This window comes from Cylas formicarius, unplaced genomic scaffold, assembly GCF_029955315.1.
Source record: "Cylas formicarius isolate icCylForm1 unplaced genomic scaffold, icCylForm1.1 PGA_scaffold_9__14_contigs__length_23061073, whole genome shotgun sequence".
NCBI classification, from domain to species: domain Eukaryota; kingdom Metazoa; phylum Arthropoda; class Insecta; order Coleoptera; family Brentidae; genus Cylas; species Cylas formicarius.
The window spans coordinates 9,426,204-9,449,323 of NW_026844365.1; the positions used below are offsets into that span (position 1 = coordinate 9,426,204).

The 23,120-nt window shown below is 36.5% G+C and overlaps 2 protein-coding genes across 2 annotated transcripts in view; one reads left to right on the forward strand and one right to left on the reverse strand.

Moving 5' to 3' along the window:
- The first annotated feature begins 47 nt into the window (after positions 1-47).
- Positions 48-3,227, forward strand: LOC132707073 (uncharacterized). Its single transcript, XM_060678739.1, has 2 exons — positions 48-1,793; positions 2,220-3,227. Exons 1-2 carry the CDS (start codon positions 1,767-1,769, stop codon positions 3,210-3,212), a joined length of 1,020 nt encoding a protein of 339 aa, XP_060534722.1. The 5' UTR covers positions 48-1,766; the 3' UTR covers positions 3,213-3,227.
- A 4,221-nt stretch (positions 3,228-7,448) lies between these two features.
- LOC132707074 (uncharacterized) overlaps positions 7,449-23,120 on the reverse strand; it is a 113,793-nt gene continuing 98,121 nt past the window's right edge. Inside the window, exon 6 of the mRNA XM_060678740.1 lies at positions 7,449-7,498. Coding sequence (XP_060534723.1) covers positions 7,469-7,498 — 30 coding nt within the window. The 3' untranslated portion in view covers positions 7,449-7,468. The remainder of the gene's footprint in view (positions 7,499-23,120) is intronic.

Genomic DNA, 23,120 nt, shown 5'->3' on the forward strand with positions numbered 1-23,120 from the left:
GCCCAAAGAATAATAATAATAATATTAATGGTAATAATAATAATAGACGTCACAATATGGCTTTCAAATTTAATTGTAACAAAAATTATTTATGAAAAACTGAAGTCGAATTGATTGATTGATTCAACATTTGATTTTTGGTATATTTACTATTTGCGAAATTATGAACTTTTGGAAAGTCAATCGGGTTAGGTCTTATTTGCCTTCAGAAAAGAAAAAGCCTTTTGTGTACTTTTTAGGGACACCTTGTATCTGCAACCCCTACGAATTGAGTTTTCCTATACCGTACTTTTTTGTTTACAATACCGGCAAATTTCGGAAAATTATTTTAAGAAAAACCAACATTTTATGCAACAATAGAAGAAAAAAAAAACGTTTCCGACAGATATTAATTATTATCCTCCAAGAATCTAGGTAGTTAACCTGGCGTAGCCAATTACGGAGGGAGGGAGAAAAAATAACCCGGGTGCCTCGTTATCACAGAACTTTTCAGTCTCGTAAATATTTACTCAGCGATACAGATCTGCCAAAATATAGGTGCCATTAAGATATCGCGTTCGGGCTCTGTCTAATTCTTTCGAAAATAATGAACGTTTTTGGCTAGTCTGACGGGGCTCAAGTCGACAGGGGGTGATAAATGATCCCGTTTATTTTCGGATTATACAGGGCGTATCGATTTAAACTGGCAAGACTATGACATTCAATGGTACTACGGGAGTGTCAAATTTATTATTTTTAATTTTATAATAACCTACACACCTATGAAAAATGATAATTTAGCATTATTTAAATTTAGTTCAACTTTTTATATATACAATATAAAATATTGCAAGGATTAAATAGTTATTTTTATAAAGTCAATTTTTAAATTTAAAAACATTTCAAAGTAAACACAAAATTTTGTATTAAGTAAAAATAATTATAATCTTTAAAAAAATGTGTTAATTGTTGTTTCAATGTTGTCAATTTTGGATGTGCCAAACTTTTTTAGAGATACTTAATAATGCGTATGTCGCTGGGCGATTATTTGGATATACCAATCGATTTTTAAAACATGTACTACCGTTTTTAGAGTTTATAGTTTTGTTAGTTTGGTTAGCCTCAAACATATATATGTACGTATATACAAGGTGTTTCATAATAAGTTTTTGATCTTTAAGATATAATCTATAATCTACCTATTTATCTATCTATCTAATCTATAATATATGATTTTATTGATATAAAATTTATTTCTTAAAATCATCCAAAGAATCACACGCTTGATATGAATCACCCCGTATACGTTCATAAAGATTGTTTTAATTATTCCAGTTTTCTAATAATAAATAAGTGAGCTTTGAACCTTCGAATATTACAATTACTTTTCAATAATTATTTTAAAAATGTGACGCTCCGTCTATCGACAAAACTTAAGCACTTGTAGGGCTAAGTATTATACAAGTTTTTGTTGAAAATTTTCAAAATGCTAACTACTGTTTATAGGGTCCCGTATCGAGAAATGTTCATCAATGAAACCGAACGGCCTTGCGGTGCGATGCGATCCGTTCCGGGAAAGGCACTTTTATAAATAATAACTGTTGCGAATACGGCGAGTTTTAAGAAAAACAAAATCTTGGTTTTATTTAGCTTTAAGAGGAAAAATGGTCGGGACGTGTCCCCAAGACAATACGATGCCGCAAGCCGTAAACAAATTGCCTATATAAAATAACGATGCAGATTTTGATGAGAAACAAAATCGGTGTGTCAAGCAAGAGCGAAACAAAATGTTACCCATTGGTTTTTGTTGTTTGGTGAGTTATTTTTATTACAAATTATTTTATTACCACCAGTGGTTAAAAAAACACAATTTTAAAACCGATCAAGTAAACCAGTAGTACTTGTAGTACCTTTTTTATAGTAGACAGATTTTAGTTGTATTTATGTAATATCAGAACTAATATGAGTTCAGGGTAATAAATAACATTTTTCAAAATGTATGTACCGTGCAATTTTATTACCTCAACCATTTTTTTTCCATATTATACCCAAAACAGAGACAGATCAGTTAGATTAGCAACAATTACACTTCAATGGCGAATCAAAGAGAGAATTTTATTATAAGTAGCGTTTGTATTTCGATTTCAAATGTTATACTCGAATAATCAATCGGTTACGAGGTTTATTCAGAAATTGCTAATAAAAGGCAACGAAAGTTTTTATTTATGGAACCATTTTAGATCTTGACCTTCGCGTCGACCAGTTTCGAACCTGTCGTCGCTTTCGAACCTGTCGTCCTCTCCCGCAACCTCCTGGAAGAAGTCGGTATCGAAGAACCGATCGAGATCGAAAAGAGTCTCCAAACCGAACGTTATCCCACCAGAGCGTGCTTTCACAAATACGTAATAATGAGGGAGACCAGATTCCCGCCCATGACCAGCGAGACCTGGAAGGAATACGAGGTGGTATTCGACGCTCCGGCTCCAAAATTTGAAGACGCGTCTCACTCTCACAAAGAAACTACCGAGTTCAACCTCACGGACCTCGATACCGGCGAGGTTAGGTTGGCTAGATTCGTGACCATATTTAAAAATTCGTCCGTCGTCGTGCGGAAACATACGGAAACTCACTGCGGTGAAGGGAAGTTCTTGGTCAAGAGGTACTCGAGCTGGGACGCCGGCAAACGGGTCACCATCAAGCTGACGGACAAGGTCGATGAAGACGTGAGAGAATTCGACGGGTTCCTCGGTAATACGGAGTCGCGTGCTAAAACCGACCCCAAGGATCGAACGGAGGGGCGGCTACATCGAAAAGGGAAGAGCAAACGTTTCGACGAATCCGAATTTGACTACGACGACGACGACCGAGACTTGCCCAAGTCGCTGAACGTGGGTAAAAGCAAAAGTAAATCAGACGGATGGGATACCCGGAGGAATCGTCCCGGAACCGATCGCCTAGGCGAATCGGCACCCCTGAATCCGGAGGACGACGCGAAAGGGTGCTCGGGGGCGGCGAAGGTGTTATTCCAGCTTTTTCGTTTTCCCTGCGGCTTGGATTTCGACGAGAGCGGTAAAATTAACGTGAAGGGAGGCTACGTCGTCAGCAAAAAGGTGATGGTGGAGGACGAGAACGGCGGAATCGTAGAGAAGGACAAGCACCTGTTCGCGATACGCGAGGATTCCAACATCGAGCTGTCGATGGACGGCGAAGGCCTCCGAGCTCTCGCGACTTAAATATGCCACACAGGGTTAATTTTATTTTTTTTCCCTAAGGGTGCAAAATAAACTGTATACACTACTTCCCCGGTATTGACCGTGTGTTTGACATTTATTTATTCCGGACCCGTACTCATGATATTTGACTATGTTTTGGTTCATTGAGGAACATTTGAACTTATAAAACTTTGACTTTGAAGAAAGGGGATGGTTACGACGGTTCGAGAAAATAACAAAAAAAAAGATGAGTGAGCGACAATTCGCAAAAGAAATAGACATCAAAAAATTTTCAAATTGCAGACATTCCAGGGACAACCCGTATTAGGTGGAGAGCAATTTGTTTTATTCAACTTTTTCCCTTTCTAGAGGGAGTGGTAACGAAGGGCCGAACAGAGGATTATTGTTGGCTTTTCTCGCACTTAAAAAAAATCAAAATGGTTGATGCCGTTTCAATTCAAAAACGTCACAAAACAAGAAATACAAAAAATGTGGAGCCATGGATGATGCATTTTTTTTCAAATGAAAAGCCTAATTTTTCAAACAATTTTTGAAAAATATAGATTCACATGAATTAAAACAGACTATAAACACATCATTGCATTGCTTTGCAAGGGCCGGATTTAATAGAAAAAGGCAAAATTATAACTGGTAAAACATTTTTTAAATAGAAAGTCTAATATTAATATATTTATTAATATAATATAGAAATATATTTTATTATTAAAAAGAAACAACAGTTATCAAGTACGGGTATGCAAGTACCTGCCTTTTTGAGTGGACCATTTTAAAATTGTTCAACCAATTGAAGAAAGTCAAAATCGAGACCTCCACTTTACCATATTATTCTTATACAGGGATTTTCGTAATAAAATGCCGATCTTTAAGAGTGTGATTCCTTAAGATGATTTGCATGACACTCAATATTTTAATTCGGTAAAAAGAAATAAATTATGATTTTAAAGAGGCAATTTATTTTTCAAAGAAGCGGTGGGGTACAAACTTTTATGCTTACCCGGACGCCATTGGCGAAAGTAGAATAATAATTTTTACTCAAAAAATAAAATGTTTTATGCATGCACGAAACAATCAACAAAATTTTTAAAGCAGTTTTTTAAAAATACATTTCTTAACTACATCGATAAAATCTTTTTTTCTTAAAGTCCTAAGGATCACCATCTTATTGCTCGAATATAACAATAAGATTCATAAGCGTAAGAAAGAGCTATATAAAACAGCATTTTTTAAAATCCTTTTTTTAACATTTAATTTTTCTTAATTTAATTTAATTTAAATATTTGCATTATTTAGTTTTTGTTAGCTTTTTCTGGTAATTGTTCAAACTTGCCTCATATTATACTCCGTTAAACCCGAGATTCGAACGGCATATTTCGGAAACTGATAAAGATCCACTACTTACTTCGTAGGGAGCGAGGGTCGCAATTTCTGACATCGCGCACTGAAAACAAATTAATCAGTCTTACGTCGCAACGTACACATTTTGCCGCAAATTATTGCCTCCGATAAATAAACCTAAAACACCTGATAAAAGGCGATGTTAATAACGAAAAAACGCCACGAGCGAGGCAACAAATTTAAAAGCCATTTCGTGAAAATATCGGAGACACCCCATTAATTAAAGCGCTGTTCCGTTTTTTTTTTAAATTCATTTTCGCTGCCCCACGGGCAGGTGCTCCAGGTCGCGTTTACTGTTGCTGTTGGTCTTATTAAACGTTTTTTTTTTTGACGAAACTTTAATATTTTTAGACGCGAGAGTTCCAGGTGGCGTGTGTGAATTAGTGCGGTCGTATTATTTTGGAAAGAATTCTTCATTTAATAATCTAAACTAAGTATAAAAAACATTTTTCTTTCCCTGCTGCATATACGGTCAAATACGTAGTAACTAAAACTACTTTTATTGATCACAATTAAGTACAGTATACAATGCTATAGATAATTCTCCATTTATATTCTGTTAGTGGTAAAGTCATGGGCACCATTGTACGAGGGCAGCGCCAAAATTGCCCGGCCTGAATATGAAAGAAAGAAAGTAGAGTAACAATTTTTTAATATTTTTAAATATAATCCCCCTTAACTATAATACACTTATTACATCTCTTTAAAACAATATTCTTTTGGTTTGTCTGCAAAATAAGCTAAAACAGCCTCTTTTAACTCAACTTCGTCGTTAAACCGCCGTCCAAGTAAGTCCTTTTTCAAATATCGAAACAAATAATAGTCGCTGGGGACCATATCTGGACTATAGGGAGGATGATTTTTCTGCTGGAACCCACACTCTAAAATGGCAGCTTGTGCAACACTACCAGTATGGACAGGTGCATTATCGGCAAAAGACGTCAGTTTTCCTCGATGTTTTACACGTATGCAGTCTCGCAATTTATGTAATAATGTTGCGTAATATTTAGCATTGACAGTGGTATTAGTTCCTTTAAAATCTATGAAAACATTCCTTCACAATCCCAAAAGATCGTGGCGGTCACCTTTTTTATTGACTGGCAGACTCTGAATTTTCTTAGATGTGCTTCACCCTTACGACGACACTCCATTGATTTTTTTTTTCGATAGAGGGTCATAATAGAGAGCCATCCCGTCACAATAGTTTCTATCACAGGCTTCGGCTCCGACCCACAGAGTTCCAAAAAAGACCGCGCACACTCGACACGGCGTAGTTTTTGAATAGCCGAAAGGTTTTTAAGAACCCATCTTGCACTAACCTTATGCATACCTAAATGATCATGCAGGATCGCAATATTTTCCGTTATAACCTCCACTGGTCGACCAGTTCTTGAATCATCTTAAAGGGACTCCTGCCCCATTCGAAAACGTTTTGCCCATTCTTTCACTACAGAATACGAAGGAGAACTTTGGCCGTACACACCATCCAGCTTTTCTTTAATAATTTTAGGCGCTAACCCTTCTTTTGTCAAAAACTTTCTAACTGCTCTTGCTCTGCAATTTGCTTTATTTGCGACATTTCTTCGGACACGTCTTCTTTAAGATGCTGTCAATAAAAAACTATTTGACGCAAGACTTCAATTTTTTTTCGCAGCCTACTGAGATATACACTTAAAAGAAGACAAAGTTTTACCGTGATATTCGTGCTGCATCTATGTCAGGCCGGGAAATTTTGGCGCTAACCTCGTAAATGGACATGTCTTGAGTGACTATCACGCTAATCTAATTACGGTTGAATATTTGACAACTATTTCTATAGATTTTAAAATATTTTAATCGTTCTTTCATATTGGTCCTTCAATTATTTCTTGATTCCTAAACTAGATTTCAAACCGAATCCAAAATATATTTTCTTTAGAAGTGTATAAAATCGCAATTTCAGGTTTGAATTTAAAAAAGGTCAGTCGAGGCTAGTTTGACCAAAATTACCGTGAGTAGTAAGGAATTGCTTTTTTATAGTCTTGCAGAGTGTTAAAAAATCAACAAAAGCAGCTAAAAGAAGGGGAAATTTTTAATTAAATCAAGAACAAGCTATCAAATTGAAGAAAGATTCATTGAAAATAATAAATACATATACGTACATATTCGATATTTACATCACAGCAAATTCAGATCTCTCTCAAATTCGATCGAAAGTATCCATCGTTAGTTGATAAATTGTTGAGAAATTCTTAATTGCAATTAAAAAAAACAGTTATCGGTTATGCAGGCACCTGTCTTTTTGAGTGGACCCTTTTGAATTTGTTCAAGAAATTGAGAAACCTTGACACCCTGTACAAATAATAAACAATTTTTACTTCATTCAATGTGTGATAATATTGTCTGATATATACAGGGATTTTCATAACAAAATGCTGATTCTTAAAGGTGATTCCTTAAATGATTTGAAGAAGAAACAAGGAGTGAGCACTGAACGTTTTAATCAATATACCTTTTCTGGCGGTTTTTTCTCAGTGTCCCAAAGACTGCTGCAAAATTTCTTAAAGATTAAGTAAATTAAAGTTAAAAATAGTTTTAAAGACTTTGACATTGATATTCTCATTCTCATTTTGCTTGCATTTAAAAAAATTTTTTACTAGTATAAGGATATACAAGTAAAATTGAAAATTTTTTTAAAAAATTTGAAGAGATTTGCTGAATTTATCTCGGCGGTTAACCCCAAAATGAAAAATTTCATATTTTTACAGTAAAATTGTCAGGTGCTTTATATACGAAAAAAAAAATCAATGAGCCGACAAAAATATTTAAATTTTTTATATGAAAATTGAAACGCAACCATTAATATTTCCGGTATACTTTACCTAAACATGGCGACTCACCGAGAAAGGATCCTGCAACAAAAATAAAAAGTATAAACAAAATTCAAATAGAAACAGGCCAAACTATAAAATCCACCCATCACAAAGTTAAAGCCAAACGCATAAAACTCTCTAGGGACCAGTTCGGGTGCATAATAACAGATGTTTAAACGAACGAAACGAATACATTTGGGAATTTGCCTATTGCACCACCAACATCCATTTTTTTTTCATAGAGGTGAGCCTTTAACATATATTCTAAACTCGTAACGGTGATCCATAAAGATTTTCTAGTTGTCACAGGAATCTCTTTTAAAAAAAATTTTTTTCTTCCAATTACACTTTTGGTGGACAACCAGCATAAAGATCTTGGTCACATAAGCAGATTTACTTAGTTATGATATAATCTTCTCATTTGTTCGTCGATAACAATAGCAAAAGTAACGATACCATTGATGATAAAGATATTCGGATAATCCAAAATCTGTATTGGAATCAAACAGCTCGAATCAGACTGGAGGGGGAGGCTGTTATAGGGGAGTTTGAAATACGCCAAGGATGCATCCTGTCACCCATATTGTTTAACTTGTATGTGCAAAGCATATTCACCGATGCTTTGGATAAAATTGACTATGGAATTAAAGTAAATGGCGTTCCAATCACTAATTATGCCGATGACACTGTCATAATTGCTCCTAGCATCTCGAAAACTAAACATTAGACAGTCAGCAAAGAAATCAACTATATATATTAATGACGAAATCCATAGAGCAGAGAGGTTAAATCATTTGATTATTTGCTATAGACGATGCATGGGATCCACAACAAGAAATAAAATGCCGGATCCAACAGGCAGGACTAGCATTTATTAAGTTTAAATCCTTCCTCTGTAATCAGCCTCTTTCGTTTAAGGTCCGTTATAGGTCGATATTACTTTATGGTATGGAAACCTGGACTCTAAAAACATCGTCCATCAATAGGCTAGAGGCATTTGAAATGTAGTAACTAAGGAGAATGATCCGAATTTCATGTGTGGATCGTGTTCGCAATGGGAGATTCTCAGAAAAGCTGGTGCAAAGGCAGAGACAGCTTTCTGAAGTAATTAAAAGACGTACAATTGGCTACTTCGACCACATACTCAGGGGGGCAAAGTATAAAATCTCGCAGTTAAGCCCACAAGGAAAGATTGAGGGCAGGAGAGGTGTCGGTCGTAAGCAGATTTCCTGGTTGCGTAATATAAAACAGGTATAAATAACACTGCTGAGCTTTGTCACGCTGTTATCAGTAGAACCTTCTTTTTGAGATAGTCGCCCACGTGTAGGGCATGTTAAAGAGAAGAAGAGCAATAGCTAAAATTAAATTGGAATTATTGATATACGAAGGGCTTTCTTTCAGTTCTGCACATTCAAGATATGTACGTTCCTTTCGAGCTTCTATTATTTTTTCTGCGTTCTCTTGCTTTGTCCCTTTCATACAGTTCTTATCAATGCGTTATAACTTTCCCTCTTAAGGAATAGAGAATGTCATTTTTCTTTTCCCTCCAGCCATTCTGTTCTGACTACTGTCATTGTGCTCTCATCTTATAGACGTTCTTGTAATTCAACTTCTATGTTGCGAATTGTCCGAAACGCTAAATTATGTTCATAAAAACGAACAACAAGAATAGACTTTTCTAGAATGGTGGGTGCGCCATTTGATCGTGATATTTTTATCTATGTTATGAGGTATTTGGGAAATGTGTTCCTGATAAACTTTATCCACAGACCACCGTGCATTATATATAATAGCACTAGCTCGATCTAGGCCAAGGCTCGGCAACAAGTTTGTCTTTAAATAGCATTAGGCATTACAAAAAAACACATATTTTTTATAACTTTATTTTGTTGGTGTCATACATAATGATACACATAATTTAGTGTGAAAATTGGGTGTCTATATTTTTAGGTAATTTATTACAATTGATAATGATTCTTTCAATAGTAGATGGGATTTTAAAATGTCGTTCAATATTACTTTTCTTGGGAATCACAACACTATTATTATACAACAAACAAATACAATTATTCTCTTTGTAATCAACGAAACAATGTAGATGTTCCCATTGATCGTTAAAATTATATGCTTTTTTTTCTTTTACGTTTATCCATGGAGTGTTTTGAAAGAAAAGGATTATTTCAGACTACTTAGTAGTCTAAGCGTCGTCTATTCGAAATACGATCACACACTAACAAAAAATACGTGCGTGTTATTAGATACGCTCAAAGTTAGCAAACTGCTAATCTATGCATAATCCTAAAATTAGTACAGCGAGGAGGCATTAAAAACCGATCTAGGTGCTTCCCATGGCGCTACGTCGCGTCGCCCCCAATCAGTCCCATTCGCGGGCCATATCGTCATAGATAATCGCGAGTTTATGGCTCCGCTTATGCCATACGCACGTCTCGCGGTCGTCCTAATTAGCGTGTAGGTGTCAAATACAAGGGATGCGACAAAGCGTATTACCATATTTATACCCATCGTCCCCTTAGACAGGAAGTGCGGCGTGGTCACGGGTGCAAGGAGGGATGGCTTCGCCATAGATATACATATACATACGCGACGTGCCTCGTAAACGAGACGACGGGGGTGTGGGTGACGGTATATACAAGGGCCTAATTGGCGGCCCGGCATAATTCAGACGGGTCGTTCTTGTTCTTTCTTTGTCGAATCGGGTGGTGGTGGTGTGTCGTCGTCCTCGTCGCACCGGCGCCAAGGCAGGGACCCCGCGTCACACCCACTCGCCGCGGCGTTAATAAATCGTTGGTCAGATTTTGGTCGTAAATTTTTTTTCTGCGGCCGGTGGGCAACGGGTGGGTACAAGGTAGAAAAACCGAGCCCGGGACGCGTAGGTATCCCGTACGTGGTATTCCGTTGAGATAATAGGAGGACAATACGGGATATGATAAATGGGCGTCTGCTGCGGCGCGACGCGCCAGTAAGGGTAAAATTGCTCGATTTTTTGTTTTTTGGAAAATTAAAATAAAAAATACTTTTTTGTAGGTTCATTTGAAAAGAAAAATGTTTAAATTGCAATATTCTTCGGCCTGCAACTATATCATTTTTGAGAGAAAATACCAAACATTCCGAAAAAGGCCAGAAATTTTAGACCATGGGTATTTTGTGCAAGTCGCAACCCATTTCAGGTGTGACTGTAAGTTCACTGAGATTAGTCACATATTTTGTGTATTTTTCATATTTGCCATTTGAACATTTTATTTTCAATATACAGGCTGCCCAAGATAACTTTTTAAAATTGAATATGTACTAATATCTCCCATATATTTTGAAATATCTTCTTATAGTCATTTTATAATCTGCCCCCAACACTTAAGTCAGCATCATTCAAGTGCTATATTTTATTAAAAGAGGGAAAAAGTACCTTCAGCTCTCTTTAGGTCTTTGTTAATTTAAGTGTAGCCTGTGGATGGAGGAGAAATTTACGGTTATTAAATTCGAGCATTTCTAGCTAAAGTAGTGTTTTTTTTTGTTTTATGGGTTGTGCAATAAAAAAATCATTATTGGAATGAAGAAAAAGATTACCAACATGATACATATATGCGTTTACGTCAAAATGAAATATTCCAATTGGTTACAAAAAGACACAATTCACCAAGTCTAATTCTTCTTTCTCAAGAGCGGTGCAAACAATCTAATTTTTGCGATGTTGCGAAGCTGAACACTTCCTCAAGGCATGGTCATTGAAGGATTAGCATTGATTACACTTAATATAATTAAAGTCCACTTTGATACTTTTTATAATGGAAACTAGGCACTCACAGAAAGTAAAATTGGGGAAGTCTTTAATCGTCGCTAAGAAACAATATTTTTAAATTTACAATCAGAGGCGAACTCGTGTCTAAAACATTCCTTCCGCGTTATCATACATTATTTCTCTTAACTGATTACTTTGCTTTTTATATTTTCTGCATCTGCAAGTCCAATAATTTTTAGGCACCAGAACATATATTTTTTATTTTACCGGTGAGCACAGGGCTACCCTCAAGTTCCCCCTACAGTCCAAAAGAAGTCGCCGTTAGCGACAAGGTTTAATTAACCATTTACATACGCATTTTAATTTTTAAATAAAACGACCATTTATCTGTGCGATAAGAAGAACGGAACACGGGCCTCGCGTATAAAAAAATTAAAAAAAAAACGGTCGATGGAATATCGACACCTAATTTACCGCAGCGGCGGTCGCGCTCCCGTATTCATGAAAACGGCGTAAACATGGAAAAGGAAGAACGACTATCGCGCATAAATCAGGACATGCATTAAAATGATACGTTTATAATGGCCGGGACCGGCGCATTGATATCTCGATAAACCTGCTTTTGCGTGGATAAAAAAAATTGTATGTTCTTAATTAATCCGCCGCGTAGAGAACGGGCAAGCTTTTTGACCTCGATTAGCCTGTTAATAAACCCGCAATCGATATAGGTGCAAGGGTGTAAATGAAGTGTTTTAGAAATTCGAACGAAATATAATAATAATAATAATAATAATAATAATAATAATAATAAGATTGCTTTCGAAAAATCGTAGCTGGGCGGGGCAAGTTGGTATCGCGTAGCTTTATATTTTAGTAGCTGCTTAACGGTTTCTTCCCCTAGAAAGACGCATTGCTTTTCTATCGTGCTCCCGCGGACCACTATGGAACTTTCGCAAAATCGATGTCATTTTGTTGTGCACGCACCCTGTATAAAGTGTCTTTCACATCTCGTCAAAGTTGGGGCACACTTTGGTAAATACAAAAATTTGCATAAATAATAGCGATTTCCATCGATATTTTTTCAAATATCTCGCGCACCCTCTATGACAGACGAAACTTGAAACTCTCTCTCGATACCGTTTAAAGCAAATTATCCCATGTTTTATAGTTTTTCATTTACGGTTAATAATTTACCCACGAAAACGACAATTTTCGGGATCTTTTTTTTACCCAAAATCGATATACACTGTACATAATCCAAAAAATGACCGAAGGAAAAGTTATAGATCTGTCACGTTTCCTGGTATATGAATTTTTCCAATAGAATAAATGGTTTTCGAGAAAATACGCGTCTAGATTGAGAGCGAGATACAGCGACTGTCACCCAAGTATCTCAAGAAGCGTGCGTGATAGACGAAAACAGCAAATACAAAAATTATAGCCCTTGATGCGGCCTGCATTACTGTATAAACCAAATACAAACATTTTTCACGAATTTTGATTTACGACTAACAATTTAATGGCGAAAAGAACAATTTCCAGAGTCTTATATAGATTTTTGTCCATAATTAAAGAACCTTGTATACAATCGAAAAAATGCCAAAAGTAAAGGTTATAGCGCTAGATCTTCCGCGTTTTTTGGTTCAAGGATTTTGCCGATCGGGTGAACAGTTTTAGAGAAAATAATTTTCTTTTGGAAGCCAAAATCTCTCTAATGTTTTTTTTCAAATATTTTTAAAAAATACTTTCTACTGCAAATTTAGGGCACCTATTATGTTTTCTAATATTGAACGGAATATCGCGAACACCCTGTACCTTATATACGAAAATTTTTAGCTGTGTATGCGAGATTTATTGTCATGTAAAAGAAACTGATATCTGAAATACACTCCTTCAGTTATCGCCAATTTTCAATAATAGCGAAATCGATTATTCAGTTTTTTTTTTAATGTGCGGCGCACCCTGTACATTTTTCAAAAATTGTCAGGAATCAGGGATTTTGGAGCCAACAGGTTCCGTCACGGAACCAAGCTTAATATGTGTGCCATCTATCGGCTTCAAATTTCGGACACGTATCGTCTTTCATAGCAATGTGCAAAAAAACGGTAGAAAAACGAAAAAAAAAAAAAAAAAAAAGATGGCCGCCAATGTGCGATCGCTGCCATTTTCAAATATCTTATGCCCCTAGTGGACTGTCAAAAAGGGACAACATTTGAAGCGTTTACCTCAAACCTCTTGGAAGTTATCGTCGCAAAATCCTAGAACAGAGAACGGAACACAGACAGACAAAAAATAAAAAGGTTTTTTTTTCGACGTTGATTCCAACTGTACCAACAGCGACGCTATACGACACACCGTTATCGAGATCTAGAGTATAGTGACGAGCGCGCATACTTTCGAAAAGAATGGATTTTATCGATTTTTTCGAAAGTAACAAGCAAATTATTATTTTACAGAAAATATATAAATAAGAGAAAAATAATGAAAAAACAGTATAAAATACAAAGCAGCTAATTACTCACACACGTACTCTAAGTAGCTACGAGCCCTAACAACTAAATGTTCGGACGATGTAAAAAATAATAAAAAAGATATTTTTATATCTATTTATTTTATTTTTTTTGCTTTGTCTATTGGATAATCAATTTCTATGCTATCGTAATGAATTATTTTTTATTTCGCATGAATTACATAGCAAAATAACGGAAACATACCAAATTTGCTGACAAATAAATATTCGGACGTGAATGTTTATTGACCAAGAAATCAATGCTACCCATGCATTGATGGTAAAATGTAGTGTGCTTAGATAAATGAGATGTCAGTTCGGGTTGTATCTTTCAAGTTTGTATAATAGTTGATAAGAAAATGACGCGTGGTGTTGCAACAAACAAAAAAGTGCGAGAAATTATCATATCTCAGTACTGCAGAGGTAAATCAATGCAAAAAATTTCAAATGACTTGAGTATTGCAAAATTAACGGTCGGGAAATAATAAAAAAGTATAGAGAGACAGCTAGGTGTTAGCGTTAGTGGTAAAAGCTCGGGCCGACCCCGTAAAATCACTGAAAGAGATCGTCGTATTCTCGTCAATATTTGTAAAACTAGCAGACGAAGCGTCTTACGACAAATTCAAGCCCAATGGAATCACGAAGCAAACTTAAATGTCTCCAGGGAATGTTGTAGACAATGGATGCATGCAAGTCTGGTTTGAGTTTTTATAAGGTAAGTTTACAATTATTCCTGTTTCAATACATAAATTATTAATATTCTATGATCTACTTTTGTTAAAGGCAAAGGAAAAACCATTATTAATGTCTATTCAGAAGAAAAAACGTTTGGATTGAGCAAAATCTAAAATATCCTGGACAACGGAAACGTGGAGTAACGTTATTTTCAGCGGCGAATCAAAATTTGATGTGTGCGTAGGCGATTTTCGAAAAAGGGTGATTCGTACAAAATCACAAAGATTGTCTAAAGCGCACGGTAAAATGTCCCCAGGGTGTTATGATATGGGGGTGTATAAGTGGTAAAGGGGTTGGCAACTACGAGTTCATTGATGGTACTGTAAATCCAGAAAAATAACAAATTTCATCAAGAAGTTTGATTCCATCAATAGAACGAACTTTTGGAAATGAAAATTTTATATTTCAACAAGACGGTGCGTCCTGCCATACTGCGAAAACAACAAAAAAATGGTTTGGGGACTATAATATGAAAGTTTTATCGTGGCCATCAAGTAGCCCCCACTTGAATATTATTGAAACTTTATGTTTTATGTATGTTCCAGCATTAAAGGCAAAAATCACCGAAATTTGGAACACTTTCACCCCCGAATATTGCAAGACTTTGGTAGATTCCATGCCAAAACGCATAAAAGCTGTTATTGCCGCGAAAGCTGATGTTACTTCTTATTAATGTTCGATTTAAAGTAAAAGATTTAAATACGTCCGAATATTTATTTGTCAGCAAATTCGGTATGTTTTTAATATTTTGTTATGTAATTTACGATAGCACTTTTTGGTATAAAAATAAGTGTGTGATTTCATTTTTCAATCGAAAAGGCAAAAAAAATCAATTTAAAATAAGTATAAATATGTTTTCTTATTATTTCGTACATCGTCCGAACAATTAGTTGTTAGGGCTCGTATACGCTCTGTGCATTAAGCAAAAAACGGTCAACAAGGTCACGTAGTGTATCCCCATTAATATTACATACGTCTGAAAGAATATTGAAGTTACTACACAAATACAAAATTTGCGACTGATATAAAACATTTGTCCTAGGTGTAGGCAGATGAAATGTAGTCCTAAATCTGGCTTCAAGTCTGGTGACATAAAATTTTACTTTGCTTAAAAGCCACCCAGAGTTCACCATGCAAGACCGCATACAGAAATTTTAAAGAATTAACCTCCAGAGATGATTCCCCGAACCTGCCTAACAGTACCTGATGGTCAAATCCTCTATGGGGATATATATTATCTTCCTTAAAAATTGAGTATTTAAGAAACCGTCTCTAGATCAACTCCAACCTATCAATATGACATTGATTTATTGAATGTCACACCAACGACCCATATTGTAATTTAGATTTCACCTAAGAATAGTTCTAAGAGTTGAGGTGTTGTTCAAGTGTCGGCAACTTCTTATTGCAAAACCCAACGCTCTTGACGACGATAATATGAGTCTTTAATTTCACTTTAATTCACTAAATTAATTTTTAAATATAATTACTAATACTAATCTATTACAATTCAATTAGATGATCAATAAAGATAATAAAAAGAAGAGGTCCTGAATTTGAGCTAAACCCCTGGTATTGAACAAGACGTTTACTGTCTAATAGAAGGAATTTCAGCACGAAGTGATCTATATGATTTTGAAAATCCATATATACTACATCCGTCTGACCTAAATAATCAATTGATTCACAAAAATATTGAGTCAATGTTGCCAGATTGCTTGTAGACGACTTATTTGAAACAAAACCGTGTCGCTCAACACTAATATCATTTTTAAGACTAGAGTAATTACAGTCACAAACTATAATTTCGAAGAGTTTAGAAAAATTGCAATGAAAAAACGACTATATGAGTAAGTAGAAAACCCTGATATAGTCCTTAACGAAGAAGCTAGGAATGACGTCAATACCGTCGATTTATCTTTCAGTTTTCTTCTGGCGTTAATAACCACACTTTCGGAAACTCCAACAATAGCAATGTGATCAAGAAACATCTCACATATATAACCTTATCAGAGGGAATATAGGCCGAACGGAAATATCTACCAAACGCATCTAATAGGTGTTTTTTGTCGATGTATAGAACTTTAAGTTGGTATTACTGTTCAAGATGGCGACCGATTTAATAGCTGTCAAGTGATTTATTCTCAGTTTGGTTTGGCAATTCATCAAACGATCATCAAGTAAGGCGTAGATTCGTCGAATGGGCCCAAAAGAGATTGCCGTTGTTCCCGATTTTCATAAGCGAATTTTGTTTAGCGATGAAGCGCACTTCTGGTTGAATGGCTACGTCAGCAAACAAAACTGGCGCATTTGGAGCGAAGCTAATCCTCAAGTGTATGTCGAAACACTGTTACGTTCAGAAAAACTGACTGTTTGGTGCGCTTTATGGGCTGGTGGAATCATTGTTCCGTACTTCTTCAAAAACGATGATGGCCAGAAAGTTACAGTCAATGGTGATTGGTATAGAGCTATGATTACTAACTATTTCATTCCTAAATTGAATATCCATGATGTCCAGGAATGTGGTTTCAACAAGACCGCGCAACATGTCACACAGCTCGTGCCACAATCGATTTATTGAAAGACACGTTTGGTGACCGCCTAATTTCACGTTTTGACACCGCTAGACTACTTTCTGTGGAGCTATGTAAAGTCATTGGTCTATGCGGATAAGCCACAAACGCTTGACCATTTGGAAGACAACATTCGCCGTGTTATTGCCGATATACGGCCACAAATGTTGGAAAATGTCATCGAAAATTGGACGTCTAGATTGGACTACATCTGCTCCAGCCGTGGAGGTCATACACCAGAAATCATATTTAAAATGTAATGCCACAAATTATCTTTAGGATAAATAAAATTCATTTCAATCGAATAATCCATCGTTGTTTTATTCCAACTTAAAGTTCTATACATCGAAAAAAAAACACACCTCTTACTATAGCTTGGGATTCCTTAAAAGATTCACCGCCACAAGAAATGTGCCAGGTTATATCTGAAAAATGTTAAATAAGAACATAGAGAGATCCTAAAACCCTAAAATTCTTCCCTTCAAACCCTCAGCCAACGAAAAGCGCGTTTACATTTTGCATAGAAATGGGTGCAATGTTTCCTGGTACGAGGTCAAGTTTCGCCAAAAAACTGGCACACCTTCGCAGGTAATTTTTCCCCTTAATATATCTTAATGTCATGAAATGTCTTCCGGGGAAAACTAGCAAGAGTACCAAGCAGGACTTAATGACACAAAAAATAATTCTCGAAATGGAAATTGTAGAGCAGACCTTCGGCCTACGTGTCTTTGTGTTTGCTTCTAAAAAGGTGAAGCCTTGAATTTAATGGATGAATCGATAGGGTCACCAGTAATAAAATAATACGACAGATTTTCTAAAGTTTTATATATTTAGCTACAATTTACATTATTACTACATTTATTCCAACGATAAACTGTTTTGTTTTCACCGACCTCAAAGAAGTTTTTCGATGTCTTCTCAATCTACCTCCTTTTGGTACGTCTTGCCATCAGTCAGACTTTAAAATTTAACACTCCGAAACGGTCTTTTCATATCTGGTAATAGATGATTAATCACTGCGTGAAAGATACGGGAAAGAACCGTTCAAAGATCTTTCGTTTTTCTTGCGGTATTTGGTCTTGCATTCTGCATTAATGGGAGCTTATGCAACTTTCCAGGTCGTTTTTTGACAAGTGCCTGTCGCTGTGATCCGGATAATAAAATTCGATTAATATTCTGCATTAATTGCCAGATAATAAATTAAAATTATCACCTCAAAATCCCAGAAGTCGAAACTGCGCGCGGCTTAAGTGGAAGACATTTCTTCAGGTTCGTGTCATTCTTTCGTCAGTGGTTGTTATTCGTTAGCAAAATTCATCAACATGATGGGCTAACGGCTCTTGAAGTTGACGATAAGTATCAGACCTATTGGGTTTCAATTCTGGTCCCAACAACTCCAAGATGCAAGATGTCATGAAGTTGTCGTGAATCTATCCCTAGGAGCACACTAATTTTCCTTTCTCTTTGAGTAATTCTTCGATCACATTAAAGTTTGTATATTGCATTTATCGACGAGCTTGGACACTCAATGTGTGGATCGCCTTTTATCTATTAACAGTACTTTTGGATTCTGAGCTCATCAAATGTAGACGCTGAATAATTTCTGATATTTACACACCCCAAAAAAATATTGTTCTTTAAGATTTTCTTGCGTCTTTCTAAGCTATATCAGTCGAACACCTAAATCAGACTGAAAAATATTACACTAGACAGTCGCAAACATATCAAGACTTGTCTGGCACAAATAACCTCGCCTATAAGTTCCGGGTAATAATTTCGTACTGATACAGTATCAACATTAATTATCAAATATAAGCAATCCAGTGGGGATACGTCGACTTGAAACTGTAACGTATTTAATTGACACTTGTCTTTACTCCAGTACTTGGGTCGCTGATGCTACGTCACGGTAGGTTCGAGCCTAAATATACCGAGTGTCGTGGATTAGCAGTAAATTCTGCGCGACAACGAGACGTTTCGCGCGTAAATCCATTTAAGAAGCCCGTGAATCAATCAGTTTCGGCGTTCATCCTCCCGAAACGTCACGGTCGTCGTCTAACACGTGTAGAGCACGTCTCAACACCTCTTAAAAACCTATTTTCGACGCGGTGCCGACGCGCCGAGGCGCTGGATTACCCAGCGTCGGAAAATATTCAGACAGCTGTTTGGTATTAGTCCGTCTTCTCTGGGGCCGTTACGGCCCTGACGATCGGGGCTTTAATCAAACCAATACGGAGATCGGCAATAAACGCCTCGTTCGGTCTGTACGGATTACCTGATTTATCTTCGGCGCTTAAACCGTTTTGTGTCCACAGAACGGCTATTAGTAATAGATATCTATTGTCCGCGCGAGAGTCTATTCATTGGGTAATTATGCGGACCGGGTTAGACTAGGCGTGACGAATGTGGTGGTAAGGTGCTGGACACTGTCGAAAGACGAGAAACTGTAATGGATATGCAGCCAACATCCTATTCTAGACGTAGTAAGGAACCGTCACCAAATTCTAATAAGATTGAAACTGGAAGATTGTTAATACAATCGCTTCTCTTTTCCAACTGTTGAGCTACTCAGGTACTGCCGAAGCCTTAAACAACTCTTAAAATTTTCAAAGTATAGTATTACATCTCTCATTGAGCCAGCAGGCTAATAATTATATGAATAGCGACCTAACTCGAGTTGGTCATGAATCAGTAAAACAGTCTTAAGCTAAAATCGTAACAAGACGTCAGCGTTGGTGTTTTTGATATGGTCATCTTAAAATTGGTTTTACAATAGATCAAAAGTTTAAATTTTCAGTACATAACACACTGAAATTACGATTAGCATTTTCCATTCAAAAATCTTTATACTCACACAGACACTATTTAAAGCAGGATCTAAAAATAATGCTCTATGATTCTTTGTCTTTCACACACACTGTGTGGATTCTTAGAATTCCAAAAGTAAAGAAAAGTTTCTGTTTGAGATAAAACAAACAACCTCAGTATCTGTATCCAGCACCAGCACGCCTTCGTATACGCAGTTCAATTAAAATTTTCAGGTGGTGGTGGCAGAAGTAGCGCAACTTTAATTAATATATTGACGGTTCCAAACATGATTATCAAAGAATTCCTTGTATACATAACCGCTGCCGCCGATGCTGGTATGGGATAGTCGTACATAATTGTGACTTTCTCTTTACCATTAACCACTACGTCTATGGCTTCTTCTAATTCACACTCGATTATGTTTCCACAGTTCAAAAAGTTCTGACAAGCGTACTTTGTTATGCTTTTTATCAACATATACAGTTTCACTCTTTTCTTTGTAGGGTCTACATTTGTCACTCCTTATTATTCTCTGCTCCACATATCTTGTTCTGAGGGCTTGTGCTTGACCGGCAGTAAGCAGTACTTGTGACTCAGTTTTCATTGTGTCTGCTGCATATTGCTAAACAATTGATCTGTGCATCGGTTTAGTTTTCCAGTTGGTCAGGGTGTGGTTCAATCGAAGTTTATAAAGGGATATTTGGAAGTTCTGGGATTAGATCTCCCCCGGGTTGGCATTTCTGTGCTAGCTAGAGACTTTACTTTTCCATCTTGGATGGCGATTTTGTAGAAGGCGAATGCAACCATACACCAAGCACAATTAAAAGAAGTGAGACGACCATCGGATATTTTTTATAGCAGACTTCTGTGGTTTGTGTATATAGCAGCAAAATTTCAATTCGAACTATTGTCGTGCATTATACGATGAAGATAATGAATACGACAAAAAGCGATCGCAGAAGCCTATCATTACGGTAAGTAAAACATCGACGTTACACCACAAAGAACACACAAATTACCTCACGGAACCTTTCAGAAAGGTAATATTGTATCTGCCGTAATAACCCAAATTAATTCGCGCAATGAACCGCTTAAAATCGTCCCTTTTCGATATTAATACTCTGCAAGGTCGTGTGAAACGCGCGCCTTCGAGAAATTTTATTATACTTTAATGACTTCATGGTGAATTTTCAACGGAGTTTTTCTGTTGAGCCAGGCGGTGTCGACACTCGTTAGATATCTACAATTCACTGGTTTCGATATTTTTATATTTTCCACACTTTCCCAAGAGATTTGGTTAATTTCCTATTAGAAAAATGTTACTGAAGTTTGCTTCGTTTTTCTTCTCTATTCGTTAAAGACTTCTTCTTATATCTGAAGGAGACCACAAACCTTTAATGTTGGCACACTCCCAATTAGTTCCTGTCCACGTGAAAATATACCTTTAGAGGCTCCAGAGAGTTTGGAAACCTGGATGGAGTTGATGGTCGTCTAAAATTTCAATTTTCATTCTGGACGCGACCAACGACCGGGAAAATTGTATTTTCTCAAATTAATGTCAATTTGGGTACATCAGATTTGTACTGGTTGTGAGAGTAAAGAGTTTGCGGAAAAGATTCTACGCGATCCTACAGAGGTATGGAATTGATGTCTCTTCAGTCGGGCTAATGTAGTTACACGCAGCTGATTCCCCAAGGCACCTACGGGGATTTTGTCTGACCCCAAACTGAGCTTCGAACTGCATTCTGTTCGTCTTTGTGGTAAACTTTCGAAAAAACTATATCTGTTATGTGACCTAACCATCGAGGTAACTTCAAATGTTTCTCAAGCGGGGTATTATTCACTTTTTTAAGGTTTATTTTGTAATTCAATTTTAATCTGGGGACATTTATCACTTGCCGAGCGAGTCTATTCTATCGATGTTGCCTCGTACCATTAAAGGACCTGCTGTATATAAATATTTAAGTATAATAAGTATAGTAAGTATATATTTAAGTGTCCGCGATTACCATCACCAACTGACCTGTAATGTGATACCATTTCCCCGAGAATCAATCAGATCCTAGCTGTGAAGTGGGTATGTTCAGATGTTTAAGGCTCGTTAAACCAGATAAGAACTTTCCTTAAGATATTGGCAGTTCCCAGCACGCCTGTTTTCTGTATTTTAGATGAAAGACGTTTACCGGGAGTTTTTCTCTATACTTCAGTATCTTCTCGGCTTTTTTCCGATAATGTTTTCGTCGATTGGAAGAGAGAGATTAACATGGTTTTACATGTTTTATATGTTTCCCTTATCTGAGGACGTTTCGATGAGACATTGTTCTGTCATCGTACAAAATAGTAACTTTTCTATCATCATTAGTTACTACTTGCTTATGATGGTAATATTTTAGCATTCAGTTTACATTGATAATGTTTGCTCTATCAGTCATTACCACTCAATTGGAAGAATGAATCTTGCTCAAGCTGTATTTTTTCGGTAGTCCAATTAGCCGCTTGGTAGGTACAAGACTACCGCAGCATAAATTCGTTCTGCGTTCGTTTATTTACACGAAAAAGAAATAATAACTCCTAACCTCTCGACTTGTCGGATCTATTATTTACACTTTATAGGTCTCTTAATTTTAGTGGCCGGGGAGCCAGATGTTTTGGCCTATAGACTACTTCAAAAGGCTCGACGCGGAAACGATCTCCAGAGCGATACCAGTAAATAATTTAACTGGCGTTTATCGTGGAAACAAGAACGCTAATGTCACAGCGCGGCGCGTATCGAATCTGGCAAACATAAACTACACCCGCAACCTTTTTCGACAATTTACGACTTTCGGCTTCTATATTTGCTTAGAGCAGAGGGGGTGATTTGTAAGTAGGCGACGTTCTGCGTGGCGAATTGGCCTTTGTTACTTTCGCTTTAAGCCTATACATTCGAAGTTCGTTTACTAATTGCAAGGATTTACAGCAGTGGTAAGACGTCGACAGAAAATAAATCCAACAAATATTAACACGAAAAAACAAAAACTTGTGGTAAAATATTGTGCACAGCCCTGGCAACTATGGGGAACACGTGGTAATTACAGGTAATTAAGAAAGTATAGTGATCATCAGTTGTCAGTGCTGGAATTATAACCACAATTAAATAGTATATTATGCAACAAGTGCGGTAAACGGCATTTGACTCACGAGTTTTTAATAAACGAGTGAGTTAAAAAGTTTACCGAACGTGTTGCAAAATAACACGAATACATTCACTGACATGATTGTCAGAATTGACAAACGTCA

Bases quoted from the DNA above. Each gene is read 5' to 3' on its own strand.
- LOC132707073 (XM_060678739.1), top strand. From the start codon at position 1,767: ATGTTACCCATTGGTTTTTGTTGTTTG. The intron at 1,794-2,219 runs GTGAGTTATTTT...GAACCATTTTAG, and splicing joins CCATTGGTTTTTGTTGTTTG to ATCTTGACCTTCGCGTCGAC.